This window comes from Anas acuta, chromosome 11 (genome assembly GCF_963932015.1).
Source record: "Anas acuta chromosome 11, bAnaAcu1.1, whole genome shotgun sequence".
Taxonomy (NCBI): Eukaryota; Metazoa; Chordata; class Aves; order Anseriformes; family Anatidae; genus Anas; species Anas acuta.
Genome location: NC_088989.1, coordinates 6,332,550 through 6,353,052, shown reverse-complemented (window position 1 = coordinate 6,353,052; position 20,503 = coordinate 6,332,550). Strand labels below are relative to the sequence as shown.

Genomic DNA, 20,503 nt, shown 5'->3' with positions numbered 1-20,503 from the left:
ACGTCATAAAGATGGAATCGCTTACAGTTGGGAGGGAGGAGGATTATAGAGGCTATTGCAATTAAAAACAAACTAGACAAACAAATAAGCCCCGCTTCCCTCCCCCTGGCCGCCGCTGCCTGCTCCGCACATGTTATCTGCAAACCGCGGGCAAAGCAATTCCCCGCTCCGTGCTATTTCACAATCTGCTCGCTCTGAACCTTACGCTACGTAAGGAATTAAACAAACATTTCCTCCTTTTCCTTCTTCGGGTGGTTTCCCCCCCTCCCCGCTCCCTTTCCAGGGCTGGGCTCCAAAGTCCAGCCCTGCCCGGGGCTGAGGCGCGAGCAGCAGCTGGGGCTCCCCAGCCCCAAAAATCCTCCGCCAAAAAAAGAGGAGAGCGATGGGGCTGGGCACCATTTGCACAGCAGCTCGTGATCGCCCGGGTCGATTCCTCCAGCAAACAGGCAGCCCAGAGCCCTCCCAAAATACACCAAGGACAGCCGGGGGGGAAGGAGGGCGATACTAAACACGATGCAGAGATAACAGGCAAACTTTGCAGAAGTCAATTAAAAAGGCGGTCAGCCCTAAAGACAGAAATCCTCAGGAAAGCAGACTTCGCCCGCTCCTTCCACGCACGTTACTTGCTGTTACACGCAGCTGCGGCAGCAAAGTCTCATGAATAAAAGCCTTTGCCTTAATCTGCTCTTATTTGCAACAGGTTTATGTTACAAATTTGGGGTTTATCTGCCTTGGAAAACACTGCGACGGGAAGCAGAGCACAAGATGAAGCAAGGGGACAAATGCTGGAGACCCAAGAGCCAGGTTGGTTGATTTTTTGTGGCTGCTGCTATTTAGTGGCAATGCCTAGTTACAGTTTGGGATAAAGGAAGCTTTTGTTAACTACCTGCTCTCTCCCTCCCTCTGCACCTTCCCTCAGGGTTTTGAGATCACATTAAAAAAACACATCCCAAGCTCCTCAAGAGATTTTTCAGCAAAGCCAAGGCTGACAAGACTTGACATTCCTGAAATGTTTAAATGGGAGGAGAGGGAGAAACAACAACATTTTTTCAAACCCACTTTATACATCAGACACAAGCAAAAACTGGCCCGGGTCCAACTATAAAAAAAAATATATTTGCGAGATCATCTGAAATATTTTAAATGTTCTAGATTGAAAAAAAGAAATCCCTCGGTGCAGAGCAGATACAAACCCCCACGCCAAATGCTGTGCATTCCTGGGGGGAGCTCCGGAGCGGAGCTATAATCGAGCCCATTGACAGGCACCAGCCCTGAGCCCCACAGCCAGCCCTGGCCACCCATCACACGGGACGTGTCCTAAATGCAGCCTGCACATCCCGGGAAAGCTCCACAGGGACCAGCTGTCCCTTCCAAAAACACAGGGATCCTGGAAAATCTTGGCTGGGGGACTCAGTAATACACTTGGGATGAAAGAGCTTGGCGAACTATGGGGTGAGGAGTCAAGAAACCCAATTTCAGCCAATACTGGGAAGGGGACACCACTGTCAGTAGCTGTTTCATTAATTGATTCACACACTGGCTCATTCTGGGTATTATTTCAGGCTGGAATCTTGCTTGCCCGCTGCTTCTGGAAAAAGCTGGGTGAGGAGCAGGGTCCCGATGGAGCATTACAGCCCATAACAAAACCCACTGCATGCACTCCAAAAGGTCCCACCACCCCACACATTGAGAGAAAGCACCCTAAAAAGCCATGTGAGGGTGGGAAGCATTTCCAAGGGTGCAGAACACGTTACGGGTAACAGACGGGCACTGATGTCCGGTTACTCATCCTTGGTTTGCATTCGTCATTGGTTTGCTAGTGCAGAAATTGAGGCATCAAAGAGGGCCGCAGCGTTCCACTTCTGCAATAAACTCCTTTCACCAACATCACTTCACACTTTCCGGAGTGCAAAGTTCGCGCTGATATTGTTGGCTTTCTCACTTGCTGCTTTTTGGCACTGGCCCGCCTGCCTGGCTGTTCATTAATACGCCATCAGGATGTGAAAGGCCCCGTTCCGCAGGCCTCGCTGGCTGCAAGTCGTCCTCCACCAAACGCTGTCCTGAGGGGGGGGACAGGCAAAGGTGCTTAGATGCTCCCACAGGATACTTAAAATTTGAAAAAGCAAGTCCTATACTTCTACCAGTGGGTTTTACGGTGTAAGGGAGTGTCACTATCAATGCAGATACACTCGATATTTTTAATCTTTCCTGTGAGGAGAGGCTAAGGGAGCTGGGACTGCTCAGCCCGGAGGAGCTCGCTCTGTAAACACCTGAGGGGAAGGTACAAAGAGGACAGAGCCAGGCTCTTGTCAGCGGTGCCCAGTGCCAAGATAAGAGGCAGAGGGCACAAACCGAACACGGGAGGCTCTGCCTGAACACCAGGAAGCAGTTTTGTGCTGGGCAAGTGACGGAGCTGGCACGGGTTGCCCAGAGGCTGTGGAGTCCCCTCCCTGGAGACCTTCAACAGGCACTTGGACGTGGGCCTGGCACCCTGCTGGAGCTGGGGCTGGCCAGATGGCCTCCAGAGGCCCCTTCCCACCTCAGCCATGCTGTGAATCCATGATTTTTGCACAACCTACGGCCTCACAAGCCACAGCTATGGAGCAAAGGCTGTCTAAGTGCACAAGGATGAGAAAGGCACCATCGTTTTTGGTCAAACAGCTGCTGGCTGGGGTTGCTACAGCCACCTAAAAAAGTTGGCCATCAAATCCTGTCTTGTGCATTCCCTGGGAGAATGAACACAGGGTATTACTTCAATAAAAATTGTAACTACACGCTTGAAATACAGAGTACAAACACTAATTGTAAAGAATATCAAAAACACTCTAGTTGTTTCAGGCCCTTTCATGCCAGATTAATAAGTTTGCCTTTTTATTTATTTGTTTTTAAAGATTTGCTTATGATGGAGATGAGCCCAACTAGAAAACCAAAAATCAAGAATCCTTGAACTCTGAAGCAAGTTTTATCTGAGCCTGGGCCTGCATCTGCGCTGACTGCGGCACAGCCAAACAACATTTTTCCATCCCTGTTTATCACTATCACCTCGTGCTCTCCCCCCACCAGCACGAGGTCATATCAAAAATTCCTTCCCCACATCCCCTGGTTCCTTAAATTGTTAAGGATCTGGAATTACATCAGTGGGATTACACGAGATCAGCCAAATGTGCACATGCTACGGAGAGAAAGGACAACACGTCTCTTTAAAACCCGAGAGTATTTTTCATTTATAAATAGTTTACATTTTTGGATCCAGTGGCGGACAACCCGCTCGGTCTGTACGGAAACCAAAGAAATATCATGTGTGAGCACTAACCACAGCGTAACTCAGATAATAAACACCAGACGGGCAGCCATATGCAAGGAGGCTGGTGCTTGTGGTAGGGGAGGCAAAGAAAATTAAGAAATTCAGCAAGCATCACGCAGCTGAATGTTGGATTTCAGAAGGACTGGCAAAAGTTTGTGGTCCTGTGCCTCCAAGTTAAGCTACAGGAACACAAGGAAGCACGCTGAACCCTGCCTTGCTTCCCTGGTCTCAGTTTTAGCATCTTTCAGGCTTCAGCAGATTGTCCCCTCTGTGCTATGGAGTCACAACCAGCTATCTGCAGCACAGAGGGACACAGCAAGTCCGGGAGGTCACACAAAGCATATGGTGGCCCCCAAAGCAGTGCCATGGGCTAACCTGCACAAAAGTTCAAGTTCAAGGTCCAAGCCAGACCTAGTGTACTCTCCTCAATTGTAAGTGAGAGGACTATAAGCAACAGGAACCCAAAACACATTGTGTCTGGCAGCCACAAAGCCCACGGGACTGTGTTAGCGAGCAGCTGGAGCACAAGAGAGAAGAAAGCAGCATGCAAGTGGAAGCTGCTGTGAGCACAGCACCTGAGCCTGCTGGGCCCCTTGGAAGCCTCCAGCCTCATGGGCTTTGCCAAGCTAAGCAAGCTCCCTGCCCCAGTCTCTGCCTGCACACCAAATAAACCTGAAATGGATGCAAACACCTAAAATACTTGTAAAATCATGGACAGTATAGGTAACATCAAACAATAACCCATATCCCACAGAAAAGACAGTCTTTAAAGCAAGAGGACAACTCTTTCCTTGCCAAGCATGGGAACCTGAACCTGGAGCATCTCTACTGAAATCAGCCTGCCAAGGCCAATTTGATCATTTATTACTGCAAGGAATTCCACCAATACTCTGGTAACTTTTAAGCAGCAGTGTGTGCTCCTAGGTAGGAAGAAAAAAGCCTGAAAGTATACATTTTCCATATTTTGCAAACATTTACCAGATGCAAGAGAATTCACGGACCACTCACACCACGCCAAGTGTGTGGACACCAAGCCCAGAAGAGCCTCAGCACCCATCTCCCTCTTGAGATGAAGGCTACGGCCAGATATGCCTGGCCGAACAAAGGTTTGTTTTCAATTATATTTCAGGTTCTTCTAACAATAACTGTGTGGCGTCTGGCACCAACACATCTGAGCCTTTGAAGTGGTTCTCAGCTTCAACAGGACCGTGGGGGAGGGCAAAAAGGGAATCAATCAGCAATTTCGGTTCCACTCAAGCCTCCTTGCTGAAGAGAAAGCCTTAATTCCACAATCCCTGAGCACACCAGCTAGCAAAACACAACAAAAGCCACGCATTCAGGCAAAATAGCAGTAGGTCTGCACCAGGGCTGCTGCTGTAACCTTCAGAAATGAGGCTGTGGAATAGGTGGGGCAGCAGTGCCGGACACCACAGCCTCCTGTTTCCCAATACCTGCACTGCCCGCGGTGCCAAACCCATCTTCAAAGAAATGCAAGAGTCTTGTCAGGAACTAAGAGATGTTCAATCACTCCTTGAACAGCATTTAAAAGCAAAAGAGAGCAGCCCCCCCCCGCTCCATCATTTGCATTTCTGGGCAGAAGTAAAGTTTTTTCCTACTGAGCTCTTCTGCAGAAGCTCACCACGAAGGAGTGTTTGGAGAATGCACAATGGCCTGGACCACACAGGACAGCAGCACTGGTGTTGCAGGGTTTAGGGTATGTGGTGTTTGTGACCACAAGACCAAATCTTTTCTCAATGTGCTTGGACCCCAAGCATGGCTCACAGTGTGCAGGTACATAGCTAATTCCCTTTCACCTCAGTCCATCTTCAGAGATCTAAACCCCTTTTCAGAGCTCACCTCAAACGACATCGGCAAGACCACACGGGAAATCAGTGCAAAGGCAGGGCAAACCTCACTGTTAAAATGCATATCTTCTTTATCTGCTCGGTTCAAATGAGCACAGTGTGGTTTAACAGCAACAAGGTGGCAGAGCGGAACAGCTCCCGAGGATGGTGGTTTTGATTGGAATGATGCTCGTTTCAGAGGAGGGATAAAAATGCCTTATTCATTTTCCCCAAGCCACGTCCAAGTCCTACCAAGTCTTTTTGTTAGGTCAGGCAGTTTCTGGAAGCATCTTCTGGCTCAAAACATCCTCAGAATTTCAAGAATCCGCTCCACAAATCTTGAGGCTGTTTTGTTCAGGAATGCTGACATGTGGGCAAAGGGAAACCAAAGCGTTCCCTTCAACGCTGCAGAAAACTTTAAAGTCTGCCCAAGATGAAAAATGCAAGAGTCAAAAACTTTGAAGGAAGTGTGGGTTTTCTGCTCAGAAGCAGCTGCATTTCAAATCTCGCCCAGATCATGATCTTCCAACAAGGGAGCGTGGCTGTGCCAGGACAGCTTGTGTGCCTAGCAAGGCTGGTGGCCTCCATGCGCTCCCCTCAAAGCAGGGCTGGAGTTAGAATGAATAAATAAAGCAGACTTCCAGATCAAGTTTTCTTGGCCTTCACAAAGCAGATGATTGCGCTGTGAAAAGCTCTTGGCAGAGCTTCTTCCCCCCAGACAGGATCCACCCACTTCCCAACGCCTCGCCGTCTACGGACACCAAAGCGCAGGCATGCACTCGGTCTTCTGCTCGCACAGACAACGCTCCCTGGTTGATAACTGAGGAGGGGACTTGCACATAGATTGAGGCTAACAGCGGTCTGATTGCTCCCATTCTTGCCCCAAAGTCACACCAACTGCAAGTAGGTGATTTGGTTGCCTGCCTTGCTGAGATGTCCACTAGAAATACACACTACGTTCCAGATTTCTTCCTTTTTGTGGACCTCTGCCTTCCACCTGAAGGACAATATTTGTGGGCTTACACTACATGAGATGGATCTTTCAATTTTATTTTAAAGTTTTGGGCCATTTTCAGGCTGTACCCATGCTCCCAGACCTGCAGAGGAATCCTGCAGATGTCCCCTCCCACCCAAACAGGACCAGCTTCACATCTCCCCAGCCCTTCAGGCAGAAGGGAAGGAATTCTGCATTTCAAAGTCAAAAGGTGCCCAGGGCAGGAAAGCTGCCAGAAGGAATTTCAGCCAAGCTGTGACAGACTAAAACCTTCACAAAAAGGCACATTTTCAACCCATTCCCTGTCCCACAAAGGCTGTTTATTGTCCAGCATCAGGAACACAGCTTCCTGGGGTTAAGAAGCTCTTCTCCTGCTGGCCACGAGCAGCAAGGTCACCCCGCGGCAGCGAGCCCGAGTGCTGGGCAGGCTGGGGACACGATGGTGTCCTGGTTTCAGAAGGGAGATGTGAGCAGGGATGCATCCTGCCCCTGCGAGGCAGACGGTTTTATAGCCAGGGGTCAGGATTACTCAGGAAACCAGAGAGGAAGTAATTGGAAATTGTTGGACAGGGAAACTTCCACATTTTGTCTCCAAATGTGCAGGCCCGCAGCCTGTGATGAATTCCTCTTCTTTTAGCTGTGCCTCTCCCAAACAAAGCTGGAGCTTTGTGGTTTAATTAGCACGCAGCCCCAGAAGTGTTGGACTGCTGTTTCCTCCCTGCCCAGAAAGGTGAATTTTTGTTGTTTTGACTTTCAAAAAAAAAAAAAGTCATGACAAGCCTGGAAGGCTTTGTCATGCACAGCCTGTTCCTGAGCAAGCCTCACACTGGCATTCCTAAAACTTGCACATGGGGAGCTCCAAATCCTTGCCTGGGAGCTGGCCGGAGAGCTCACAGCTGGAGGATGAGGCAAGGGCAGCAGACAGCAGCAAAAGAGCCAGGCTGGGAGCAGAGCAGCAGCTTACTGGGAGCACTGGGGCTGCAAGACAGGACTGGGACATAGCAACAGCAGCAGCACACGCAGGGAAGGCGTTGGGGAAAAAGCCTGCACAGCCTGAAGGAGAAGATAACCTGGCAGCCAGAGCAAGCCCTGGGGACACGCAGATGAAGGCAGGATCCTGCTGTCCCTGCCAGCTGAAAGGACAGCTCGGCAGGCTCTCGTGGAGCAGACCACAAAGTGCTAGCACTTGAGACACAAGTGCTGGAGACTGGGAGCAAGCAACACTGTAGTAAACAGCTCCGGCTGCTATCCGGCATTGCCTGGGGCTGCTGCACAGCCATGTGGCCCTGCATACAAATTCTGGGGAGCCCCCAGAGCAGCACAGAGCCCCCAGCACCCAGCCCTGCCTGCAGTGATGCTGCCAGGCCAGGGGGACACGCAGGCGCCTGGGGCCGTCCCATCCATCTGCAGCCGATTGCTCAACACCCATCGGGCCGGGAGGCACGAAAGCTTCTCCTTCCTGGAAGCTCTGCTCCGAGATGGGAGCAGCAAGTCGCCAAAAACCATTCCCAGCTGTGGCCGTCACAAGGGCTTGCTGCTTTGGCTGAAACGTATCCTACCACGGCCACCAGCGCTGCTGTGTGTGGAGAAGTGACCACGCTGGTCCCCAGTGAGGCCGGGATGCAGGAGATGCCACCACTGGTACCTGCCTCAAATCCAGCAGAAAACCATGGAGAAGCAAAGCCAGCTGCTGTTTGAAGCACACAGTACAAGCCAAATGTGTTCTGTCAAATGCACACAGCTTTCTGTCCAAGGAGATTAACTCAACGACCAGCACACGTCTCCACCACTGAGTTCGGAAAAAAAAATGAAATCAGAGCTCCTGGAAGGGGATCAATTCACCAAGAAATCAAAAGCCAAGCCACTTCCCTGGGGAGCTGGGCCGAGCCCCACGGAGATAAATTCAGACAGACACATTCACCGAGAGCCCTGGAGCTGAAGCAGGGCAAGCACAGGTCCCTGCAGAGCAGAGATAAAGCCAGGCAGCTTCTTGCTCGAGAGGCAGCAAACCAAGCGACACCACTTGAGATGAGAGCACTAAAATCAGGGTGAAGCCTCGGCTTCTTCTCCCGAAGCAAGACCAGCACCTCTCCCATTCATGCAGAGTTGAATTTGCCTGGGCACGGCACTGTTACCTTCATTAGGCTATTTCCTAGCTGTCTGTAACAAGCAATACACGGAGGTCATTCACCTACTCTTGTGAACAGTCATCCAAACTCTAAGCTCACTGAGCAGCTTTTGGGTGGCAATCTGCTCGATCACAAAGGTTGGAAGTGGGAAATGGGACATAGAAAGGGTTTACAGTCATGTGAAACAAAAACAAAAAGCACAGAACTCACAAAGCAAATCAGAGAGATCTAAACATGCACATTACTTAGTGGTTTAATGCAGCACTTGTGTGCCATACTCCAGAAATCATCCAAAGACATCCGAAAGCCAAGAATTCTTACTTAGACTTGTTTGGTTTAAGAAGGAAAAAGAGGAACAGAATTGTTTATAGACCAACATAGATAGGAACAGCACAAAAACATGCTTAGCAAAGGAAGACTGGAAAGTACTGTGACACAGTTCAAAGTGAAACATCATATGGTTTGTTTAAATCTCCTAAAACGGGACAAGTCTCCCCGTTTTGCCAAAACAAATGAAGCACAAGTGTTGCTCTGCCTCTGCCCCCTGGCTCGAGAGGAGACAAAGGTTTATTGTGAGTTGCACAGATGAACGGAGCGTGCTGATGCTGCCCTGGCTCCCCAGCAAGGCCACACCAGAGGTGAAAGGGAAGTGAGCAGAGGCCAGCAGCACCACGTCCCCACGCTGCTCCTGCCCACACCATCACCAAGCAGAAGCCTGGAGGTAAGCAGGGAACCACCAGGTGCTGCTGTGGGCACGTGTCCCCACCAGCACCCACACCAAACCCAAAGCAACCACCTCATGCTGAGTAAGGCAGAAGTTTGGGTCACCACTCCAGAGGATTTTTTATATTATTTTAAAGAGCTTTGGTAAAGGAAGGTGGCTGGTGCTCTTTCGCAGCTCTTGAACCCACAGCCTGGCCAAGCATCACTTGAAATAAGCTGTGGAAAACAAAGCAGAGCTGCTCAGGGCTGCTTGAGGCACTGGCAGAGGCACAGCCAGCTCTCCCCATCTTCCCCCAGCTCACACACACAAAGAGGAGGAAGGAGAGGCAGCGATGTTTGGACAACTGGAACATATTTAGGGGGTGATTTTTCACAGGGCCTCCAGCCAGGCAGTTTCCTCTGATAGCCATTTTATTACCCGCAACACACTTCACAGACCAGCAGCTCTCACATCCACGGGGTCGGCTGCCACACTGGCCTGCCCCAACACCATGGGGGACATCACCCATCGCTGCTGCAGCAAGCTCTGCTGATGGGGCACCCACAGCACCTCCAGGAAGTAGCTTTACATGCTGTCTCCATCTGAACACCTTCCTCCAAACCCCAGGCATTAGCTGAGAGCTCCCCCCCACCCCACAGGTGCCAGCCATCACTTTTTAGGACCGTATTCTGCACTAGATATAATGTGGAAAACCTGTGTTTACATTGGCACATGGCAGGCTAGAACAGCCTCAGCACAGTGACAATTCCCAGCCTGCACAAAGCGTGTCCCCAGCTCCCAGGGTGGCATTTTGCGAGATGCTGGTTAGCAGATGGCACTGATGGCCAGCTCCAGGGCAGCGAGCACGGCCAGGAGAAGCAGCACAGCCCCAGATTCATGTTTTAGGTCTTATTTCCTTCACGCACCTGAGGGCTTGCTCTGCCTCTCTGCAGCAAGCAAGGAGCTGCCAGCTGGAGGTGGTGGTCTAGGGAGCCGTGTCGTATTTCAAGGTTTCACAGCCAAATTTCCACCGAACTCGAGGTATGTGTTCCCTAATCTGAAAGGATTCATCTAAAAATAGGCACCTTCACTGAAAGTGAAGCACTCTGCACTGCCTGCCCAAGGGGGTAGGGCTTAAGAAAAATGTGTACCTCTGCAGATTTCCAAATTTAATGCAATTAAACAATACGGCCCCAAAAAAAGACCATGATGGAGTCTGCAAACAAATGATCATCTCATTATGAACAGCAGTATCACAGCTACTATGACAAATTCTCTCACACATGACACTTCAGCTCCAGAGCTGAGCTTCAGCCAGGTAATGCATTTTTAGATGCAACTTCTGCAAGACACTGGAATATGTGTCTAGATATATTTTAAGTCCACAGCTCTGTGTAAAGCTGTTCAGTACATAAAGGACCTCTGAAATACTTCTAATGAAGTTCACACAGCACTACAAAGTACAAAGCTGGCACAGCACTGGGGCAAGCAACACGCACCCTGCCTGCGTGTCCAAGGCAGGTACCCTGAACAAAGCCAGGCAGGTGGCCTCCTGTCCTCCAGGTCCTACGCAAACTGAAAATGCAACCGAGAGAACCGCAGCAGACTCCTGGACTTTGGCACAACGCAGTGTCAGCTCTTGAGAGGTGACCCCCTAAAAGTTGGGGCCTGCTTCTAGACTCCCCCAAAATGAGGGGGTTGCAGCTGTGGAGACAGCGTGCTGAAGAGAAGAGGGGCACACAACACATTACACACGTTGTGGTCCTGTGCTGGAGCTGGAGGAGGCTGGGGTTGAAGGACTTGAACTGCAGCGCAGCGTTTGGTTAACCATTAATAGATGACTCAGCTACAACAATGAAACACATTTCGCCTTCCGCGCTAGTGCAACAGCACCCTGGCCCTTGACTCGGGCCCCCGTGCACAGTAAGGAAGAAAAAAAAAACACTTGGTAGCACATCATTTAATAGCTGGGCACACCAGGAAGCGCCAAGAAGGGCTTCTCAGCCCTTCCCATCTTCCCTTGGCTTCCTTCATGTGCCACATGGGGCTCGCAGCAGCGCTCCTCACCAGTCTTGGGGTGCTCTGAGCCACCTTTAGATGAAGCCTTACACAAAGTCTGAGTGAGGTGCTAGGTTCGTGCCTGGCTGCTGGGCCCACAGCCAGGATCTCACCGGGCTGTGCCTTCCCGGCAGCACCAGATATCAGCCCCGAGATATTCTCTGCCCCGATATCAGGGGGATGAAGGGAGCACAGTGATTAGGTTAGCAGCACGAGGTGATTGCGTTAAGGGCTGATGAGCCGAGCTAACTCAATCCGAGGTGTCTCACACCACAGCCAGCAAGATCAGTGCAGAGCCCCGCGGGCCCAACTGAGGGTTTCTGGGTGCGGTTGACACAGAGCCAGGGACAAACACCAGGATTTAACACTGCTGGTGACAGAAACAAGAGCCACCAGGCAGCTTGGCCTTCAACACAAAACCCAGAGCCCTCCTCAAGGGATGGGGGCAGCCAGGAGCCATGTGTGGGCACAGCCTGGGGGCACTGCAGGACCACCAGGAGCTGCTCTTCACCACAGGAGGCTCAGAGCACCCACAGCGGCTGCCACCCACGGGAAGGCCATGCCAGCAGGTCCAAAACACGAAGGGAAAGCCAAAAAGCATCTGGGGAAAGCAGCCGGCCCCACAGCTCCCTGCTCCATCCCTCACCCTCCAGGCAGGCACTCCTCTGAGGCCCAGCCACCCCCAAGCCCCTCATCTACAGGGCAGTTTGCACGAGCGAAGACAAAATATTGAGCTGCAACTATAACATCATAATGGTTGTTTTTCCTAGAGAACAATTGCTGGTGTGTTCATTTTTTTCAGATTCCTACTGAGATGCTCCTTTCCCTGCCCTGGGAATTTTCCCTCCGCCCCCAGCTCCCAGCCCATCCATTCTCCCCTTTTCAGGCTGCACCCATTGTAAGTAGCACTGAATATTAACACAGCCCATTGAGCACTTGCTCCTTTTGTATGGGACCCTTTCGTTTCAAATTGCAGTGGCTGTGGAGAGGAAAAGCCTCAAAGTGATTAAATGCCACGAAGTTTCTCAAAAGAAGCCAGGAGGAGGCAGGGGAGGCTGCAGGGGTCCTAGAGCTCTTCACGTGAGGCCAGGGAGTCCTGTAACAGCCAGAAAGGCTTCTCAGCGGGGATATTTTGCCCCGTTGAGGCTGCATTATGCATCTTATGAATCTCACATGCACATCTAATCCTAGTCTGGTCGGGATCACTCCCGCCCCAGCCGTGGCTGAGCCAGGGATTAAGATGAGAAGATCAGACAGCGGTCGTGAAGGGCCTGCTGCTGACTGCTGTTCTCCAGCAAGAGCCAATAAATATCACGGCATGCCGAGGGTGGTCAGTGAATCCACAGACACATGTTCACAGGCAGGGCGGATTGATTTGCAAGCGTGAGCATTTATTCGTGCCTGCGGAGGCATTGCTCTGCGAGGAGAGGCTCCTCCACCACCCCAGCCAAGCGGCCGCCCCAGCCTGGGGGGTTCAACCCCAGCCACCTCCCCGGAGCAGCCCCCAACTGCAAGGGGCCAGGCACGGCAAGAAAAGTTACTTAACGAAGATTAAGTAATCTTTGCTCCATTATTTCTGCAGGGTTGGAAGCGGGACATGCAGGGAAGCGACCGACACCAAGCCACTCACGGGATCTATCCCCCCAGAGCCTCCTCTGCTGGCTCTCCTTGTGTCTGCAGAGGGGCAGGGGTTACTCAGGGGGCTACAAGCGACCCATGGCAATCCCCAGAGAGCACCATGCACACAGGCAGCAGCAGAGCAAGCTCCCTACAGATTGCCACCCCATCCAAAGAAGCCACCTAAAATGTAGGAGAGCCCAGCAGCAACATCTGGTACGCGAAAGCCCTGGTTCAGCAAGGAGTGTAAGTTCATAGGTGATTTTGAGCACAAACATCCTGGTCTCATAGCCTCTAAAAATCTCCCCATGTGCACGTACTCGAGTACAGCAGGGCTCTGTCCCAGGCTCCCAGATCAAATGCACTTTCAGGGCCTGTGGCCAGGCATCCACAGGACTTCCAGGAGCACCCAGCTCCCCAGAGAGCAGCAGCACCAGGCAGACAGAAAACACCCCTGCAGGAAATGCCTTAGGACAACATATCCATATATCCAAACCCATCTCCCTGGGAAAACAGAGCAGCACATCACCCAAATCCCCCAGGGAACCTGCAGAGGCCCTGCTGTGCTCAATGCCCCGCACCTGCAACCACCCAAGGGCAGGAAGCTCCACACAGAGCTCCCCCAGCATCTCCACCACCAACTGGGAGATGCCAGAGGTCTTGATCCTTTCTATTGTTTTGCAAACATAACATTCATGGTCCTTCAGGGCTGCTGTGCTCTAGCTCAAAGCATGGATGAATTCTTCCCTTGTGCAACTTTAAATCAAGAGTAGCTGCGCTCACATGCGTGAGGGCTGCTCCAGAGGGGACCAAGAGCAGAACCGGAGGTGTCTGCGAAGCACCGGGTCTGGCACAGCATCTAGCACAACAGGGGGAAACCCATACATCCTCCGGACACATGTGCCCAGTATCCTGAGCACTTCATCTAGTTGTCTGGGTCACACCACCGCAGACTTGCTTAGGAGATAAACAAGCTTTCATTCCTTCAGACCACACCAGCAACAAGTCAGCTATCGCGCTGCATTTCCACAGCCACGAGCTTTCTCACCATTAGAAGCTGTGCCCGAAAAGCAAGTGCTCTATCAGTAAGAAGCAGAAAAGTCCCTCCTCTCACCACTCCTGAGGAATTAAGATAGCACAGAAAGACAGGAACAGCAGATGCTGCTGATGTGCCACGGCACTGACAGCCCTGCACCAGGCTTTTCAGAGCATGAAGCGTTTTGTACTTAAGCTCAGCCCTAAAAAGTTACAGCACAGATAACACTCTGCTGTACATCAAGCCTTCAGGCAGAGTTTGACACAAAGCATCTCCACGGTGAGACTCCAAGAAGAAAACGCAGCAGCTGCCGGGTGCAGTCTGACTGGCAGCTTCCTCTGCAGCCAGGGGCTTTTTGCTCAGTGCCGCGGCTCTTACGAGGGCTGCGTGGGTCCTGCATGGTGCCACGTCCTGCACACTGCTCGAGCTGGCTGTGCTCAGAAGTGCACGGTGTGTCACCCACCGCCTGCTCCTTTTCCTTTTAAGAACCCCCATCTGTGCCACGCTGCGCTAACCGTGAGCGACCGCAGCGCGCTCCCCTCGCTGCGCATCACTTCTGCCCTCTGAAAGCCAAGGAGAAAAATTACAACTCCCAGCCCTGCTGCCAACAAAGAAATAACAATAGTTTCAAAAGATCCCACTGCTTTTCCTCAGCACTGATAGTCCTGTTGACAAAATACACAGCGATTAAGTCGGTTCAGAACGCTCCCCAGCGCGCGGAGCCACATTTCCAGCAGCCCAAACAAAAGCTTTACCTCAAACACACTGAGATCCGACCCGAGCACTGCGGCACCAATTAGGAGGAAAAAATAAGATAACTACTAAGGAGGGATTTTCAAAAGCACTCTAATGAAGCCAAAGCACAGCCAGCACAAGCCACTGCACACAGGATTTCTCATCCTCCTACGAGCAATCCCATCTGGGGATGGAGTGTCTGGGCTGGGGGACCCCAGACCCCAATAATCAGCCCCTGGAACTGCTCTGCTAAACGCATCAGTAACCCCCTGCATTAAAAGTTAGCAGTTACGAGCCTATAGCAATCACAAAAAGCAATAGAAACAATATTACTCTAAAAACCAGAAGTATGTGTAAGAGCTTAAATGGCTGCTTTTTATATCAGCTTGGGAAAAGGAAAAATGCCCCAAGTTCTGAATTGTCAGATAGGAAAGCCATCACAAAATTTCCTCTTTAGCTAATTCGTTGGTTAGCTTAGAATTTGCTAAATGACAAACCGTATTTTTGTCTAAGTGGCTAAACGACCAACAGCCCACAGGCTGTAGATTTATTTGTGCAATTATTTCACCCATAAAATTTAAACTGAGCTCAGGACATTCAAAAACCCGTTCCACATGAATAAGACACTCCTGGGCATTAGCACTCCTGAAGAAAAAAAAAACACGACAATAAATTTGTTCAGAGTGGGCTATGAATGCGTTTCTCCGCAGGAACAAAGACGCACTGTCCTGTTTTAAAAAGGAGCGCTGGGATTCTGGAATTATGCTGAAAAGATTAAAACTTCACGGGGAGGCTGAGCAAAGGAGCCGTCAGCAACAGGTGAACGTGGCGAGTCAGGCTTTTACTAGGATGGGCCACAGGCTGCTCTCGGTGCGGCAGCGGGCGATTTCGTGTAAAACACGGCGTTTTGCGGCCAGCAGCGAGTAACGCCAGGAGAACCTGACAGCCCCCTAATAACTCTTCTTAATAAGAAGTTGGATGATCTCCAGCCATACTTCGGTGACCGCCTTCTCCTGGCGGAGTTGCGGGGTATCTGTTACAGCCGCCAGCTTTATGGATTCAATAATCTATAAATCTGCTCAAACGGCCGAAAGGCGCAGCAAAGCGAAGAGCCCAGGCGCTTTTTCCTCCTCCTCTTTGGACCCTCATTTCCAGAGGCTGGCTAATGGTCTGGGACGTTTATTTTTCTGGATCTAGGTGCGTGCACAGGCTCTGTGCTCAGATACACAGCAGCTGTCAGAGGGACCGAGCTGGATGAGCCGAATTTGTCGCCCTTTGCACAGCGCGGCAGCAGCCCCGGCTTTTGGGGACAAGAGTCCTGCTGTGCTGTGCGTGGGGCTACGCTCTCCAAATCGCAGTTTTAGGGGAAAAAAGGAGCCGCGGCACACACCCAGCCACCAGGAACCCAGCCACACGCTCCGCAGCCCCCCAGGACCCCAATAAACGAACGGGACCCGGGGGGCTTTGGGGAGGGCAGCAACCAGCCCCGCGCAGCTCGGCGCCCCCCGTGCGCCCCGGGGCCAGCTCCGCGCGCCCCACAGGGGCCGGTTTTGGGGCAAAAAAGGCCGAAAGCGGCTGCGGAGCCGGGGCGGCGATGCCCAAATAAGGCCTCGGAGCCGCCGCTCGGCCCGGACCCGGCCCGGGACCCAGCGGGGGGCGGCAGCGGAGCGGCCCCAGGCGCTGAGGAAGGGCTCGGCTCCCCAAACCCCACCTTTTAATTAACTAATTTATTTTTTTCCAAGCACGGACACCCCCTCCCGGTACTCACACGTGTCGCGGCCAGCGGGGCAGGTCCCGGGGCACCTCGGGCAGCGCCAGCCCGCCGCAGCCCAGCAGCTCCGCGTCGCAGGAGCAGCCCCCGGGGCAGGGGGCGGCGGGGTCCGCCGAGCCCAGCACCGAGCCCAGCAGCAGCAGCACCGACACCGGCAGCAGCAGCAGCGCCGCCGCCCCTCCGCCGCCCGGTACCGGCCCCGCCATTTTGTATCCGGCACCCGCCGAGCGTCCGGAGCCGCAGCGGAGCAGCGGGGGCAGCCCAGGAGCAGAGCGGAGGAGCCGCTCAGCGCCGCCTCGCCGCCTGCAGCATCGCCAAACCCTCACGGCACCGGCATCCGCAGCCCCTTCTTCTTCTCCTCGGCTTTGCTCCTCTTTCACCGCCGCCGTTGGGGCTCGGATTCCGCCGGGACTGCGAAGCGGCGCCGCCGGGACTCGAACCCGCGCCCTCCCGGCCCCGCCGCTCCCTCCTGCGCTCGCCGCGGCCCCACGTTGGCCGCCCCGCAACATGTAGGCGCGCCGCCCCCCGCCCGCCCGCCCATTGGCTGCCGCCCGGGCCCGCGCGCCCCGCCATTGGTAGCGGCTCGCCCCCCGCCCCTGTCAATCAAAGCCTCCGGGGCCCGCCCCCCTTTGCCACTCCAGGTGTGAGCCCCCCCCTCCCCGCCGCGCCGTTCTTAAAGGGGCCGCGCCCACCGCACGCCCCCCCCCAAAAAAACAGCGATTTTGGGTGTCCCGCCGTGGGCTCTTTCACATGAAGGCTTTCTCCAGCCCTGCTGTCACTTTTCCCGAGTCACTCAAACGGCTGTGCTCACCATACACATGTGTCCTGCACCGGTTGTCCTATTTGCCAATGTTTCACCCCAAACCTAAGTGGCTCCCCAGATTCCCCCCTATTTTGGAAGGACCCCATGTTTTGCCACCCCATTGTGCTGCCCACATCAGTGAAACCACCCTGGCCCTGTGGGAAGGCAATTTTTGGGGTGAGGAGGGGGCACAGAGGGGTGCAAGGGGACTGTGGGTTCCCATGAAAGCACCCAGCCCCAAACCAGCCATATTATGGCTCATTAAGTAGCCACAGCAAGATCATTTTGGGCAAAACCCACACTAGGGCATTGACACGCACATAAAGGCATCTCCTGAGCCCAATGGAGAGCACCCAAGTGCCCTTGGCCAAGCATGGATGCGGCCCATGCAGCATTTAGGGCTGGAAGCCCCCAGTGTGCCCCATGCCCCACAGCGCCTTCACCCATGTGTGCCTGCGGTCACCGGGCTGTGCCCCATGGGAGGCAGCAGGCCAAAGGCTTCAAGGTGAAAGAAATGGGATGGCTACACCAGGACAGTGGCACGATGCCGAATTCGCCAGCCAGCCTGACCAAAGGCGTCAGAGCCCAGAGGGTTTGGCTGGCGGGTTCCTCACCGGCCGCAGCGCGGAGCCCCCACACTGAGGCCTGGAAGCGGCTGTGCTCGGCGCAGGACGGGGTTTTGGCAGCGCCCCGAGCCTAGCATGGAGCATGAAGTCATGTCTGCTCCGTACCCGTGCCTGGAAGCCTGCCCGAGCCGAGCGTGTGGGGAAGAGACATGCCCAAAAGGAGCCGAGCGCGGGGGCTTGAGAGGAAACCCCCCCCCATGGCTCCCTCCATGCCATGCTGTGCCGTGCCGTGCCATGCCATGCCGTGTGTGCCGTGCCATGTCGTGCCATCCTACACTTCACCCCAACCCAGCTCCATGCTCCAGGCCTCGCAGAGGGGCTTTTGAAGCTCCCAGTCATGTGTGACCCCACTGGGTTGAACATCTCGGTCCTTTCCTGCCAGTTTGTTGTCATCTTTGCTCCTAAAATAGCTTGGTTCCTTTTTTTTTTTTTTTTTTTTTTTTTTTTGGAATTCCCGCTTAATTAATTCTGGAAATGACTTGTAGGCAAGGAATGCAAGATGGGAAGCATTGTCATCTACTGACCGAAGAGGAAGGGGGATCACAGGGCAGCTGTTCAGAGAGGCAAAGAGTTGGGACTTCCCAAGGCTGGGCTTCAATATTCCCGCCTGCAGTCCCAAAACTTGGCAAAGAGCTTGCGAGTCAGTGATCATAGCGATCAGATCCTGCTTTGATGATGGGAGGGAAAGCGTGAGAGGAGCTCAGCTTTATTTCTGGAAGCTGTGACCCTAAAGGAGAACCTTCTCATCTCCTGCCTGTTCTCTTCTCATAGATTTCTTACAGGTTCATCAATGCAGTAATTAATTTCATTAGACACAGTGCACTGGGGATCTTCTCGCTTGCTGGGGACACGTTGGTAGTTACAGCAATGATGGGTGCGTGTGTGCAGCCAGGCATCACACGAAGCCTTTACCACACTAAAAGTGGTGCTCTTCGTTCTAACTCATGTCAGAGACATCCCTGATGGGCAAACTTCGATACACTGACACGTATCAAATTCACACAAACAGCAAGTTCACCATCACCAGGCGTTACGTTCAGGTGGTTTGGTTCATTGTCATTAGCTGAGGAAAACGTGCACGCTGGCACGGCGCGCAGCCAGGTCAGGCAGCCAGCCCCCACCTCGACCATAAACAACAAGAAGGAACGTTAGCGATTACGGCCTAACATTTCCCTTTTCTTCCCTTTTTCCTCTTAACAGTCTGCTTGCACAACAACCGTTTGACCTTTGGGACAGCGTTGCACCTGCCAGATGGCAAAGATCACCAACAAACCGAAAGCTGAACTTCTGCAAAGGCTTCACCCCACCAGCGCTGGGCTGAGCAGGCCCTTCAGTCCCACAGAGCCTCACCTTCCCTGGGTGATGCTCAGTGGTGTCGGTGCCCTCACGGCTGACAGCAGGGCCAGGAGGGCCCCTGTGGCAGCTCACCTTTCAGCAGGCACTGCCTGTATTGTGTGGGTCGGCCCTAAATCATCCCGGGCAGAATCAGCAGGCATTATTTATAGACAGAGGCTTTCACTAGGTAGAACCTGGGGGTTAGGCTTTTGTTATGCTGAGCGAGGAAAAAAAAGAAAGAGAGAAAAGATTCACACTGACTCGGAGTCTTATTTCAGCCTTCGAGAACTAGAGAAAATAGGAGAATGGCTTAGGTTTAGTCCTTTAATTTATTTGAAAGCTGTTTGCAAACTACGAGCAAGCAGCTCCTGTCCCCGGGGAGGGAACCTGGAGCAGGAAGGGGAGATGTATCACAGAAAGTAGTACAGTCTTATAAAAATATACATGCAATTAGAAAATAAACCTTTAGCTCTTCAGTGTGGGAACCCAAGGTTTAAGGCACTTTTATGGAGCAGCTTGCTCTTGCCCAGTGGGGAAGGCCTTATGAAAATGAGAAACGCTTCCGTCTTTCACAGTGGTTTCGAACCTGACACCCGGGATTTTTTAATTATTCTTGCAACCCTGAGCAGAGCCCCCGCTGATTTCATCTCACACGCTCAATCCAGAGCTCTGGCATCGCACCGTGCCACCGCAGCTCTCCCCAAAGCCATGCCGCATCCCCTCGCCTTCGCACAGCATCGCCGTGCACTGGAAACCAGTCCCCAGCACCAGCTCCCTCACCTCCCCATCGCTGCCTGTGCTAGAGAGGAGTTGTGTACAGCATGGAGGATGCTTCTTCCTCGAGCCTCATTAAATCTAATTAAATAGCTTACAAAAGTATTTATGAAAACAAATTTTAAAATGGCAAAGGCATGCCAACAAGGAAGATATTTCTAATTCTGTCGGTGTCTTTTTGCGGATTTGGACTCGGTTCAGAAAGTGCACACTTGGAAGGTAATTGCTGACAGCATGCAGAATCCATCAAGCTATAATTAACACTCTACTATTATTCTAATTGCCTCACTCAAGCTGCTGTGTTTTTTAATTGTAGAGCAATTTGCCAATAGAGAATTTAATTGCAATACATATTTTATACATTTTGGGACAAAGTACCATTATTTCCACTTCAGCAAAAATGTTCCTCAGTTTTTAATAGCTTTCTTTATTCTTTTCTAGGATATTTTTTGCCCGATAAAGGAATATGATTGCAACCTCTTATGAAATTAGTAATGATATAATATACAGGAGTGCCTGGAGGCTTCAGTTTGGATCATGACTCTATTAAGCTAGGAACTGTACATACACGTAGCAAGACACAGCCCTGAGGAGCTTGAAATCTAAACAGGGAAGACAAACTGAGGTGAGAACAGAAGCATCATCCCTGCTTTACAGATGGGGGAACGGAGCCGCAGAGGACTCACCTCGGGCGACCCTGTGCTGCTGGGGTGCAGCCAGGAGCTCACGCAAGCCCTGCACAGGGCACCCTGCGTCTCCAGTGTGAACTTATTTT

The 20,503-nt window shown here is 52.4% G+C and overlaps 1 protein-coding gene across 3 annotated transcripts in view; it reads right to left on the bottom strand.

Annotated features, from left to right (window-relative positions):
- Nucleotides 1-16,715, bottom strand: part of LRIG1 (leucine rich repeats and immunoglobulin like domains 1) — an 85,120-nt gene extending 68,405 nt beyond the window's left edge. Inside the window, exon 1 of one of the 3 annotated variants that reach the window (XM_068694420.1) lies at nt 16,189-16,715. In XM_068694420.1, coding sequence (XP_068550521.1) covers nt 16,189-16,700 — 512 coding nt within the window. In that variant the 5' untranslated portion in view covers nt 16,701-16,715. The remainder of the gene's footprint in view (nt 1-16,188) is intronic. The other 2 variants (XM_068694421.1, XM_068694422.1) reach the window with 2 other exon arrangements.
- Nucleotides 16,716-20,503: the final 3,788 nt, after the last annotated feature.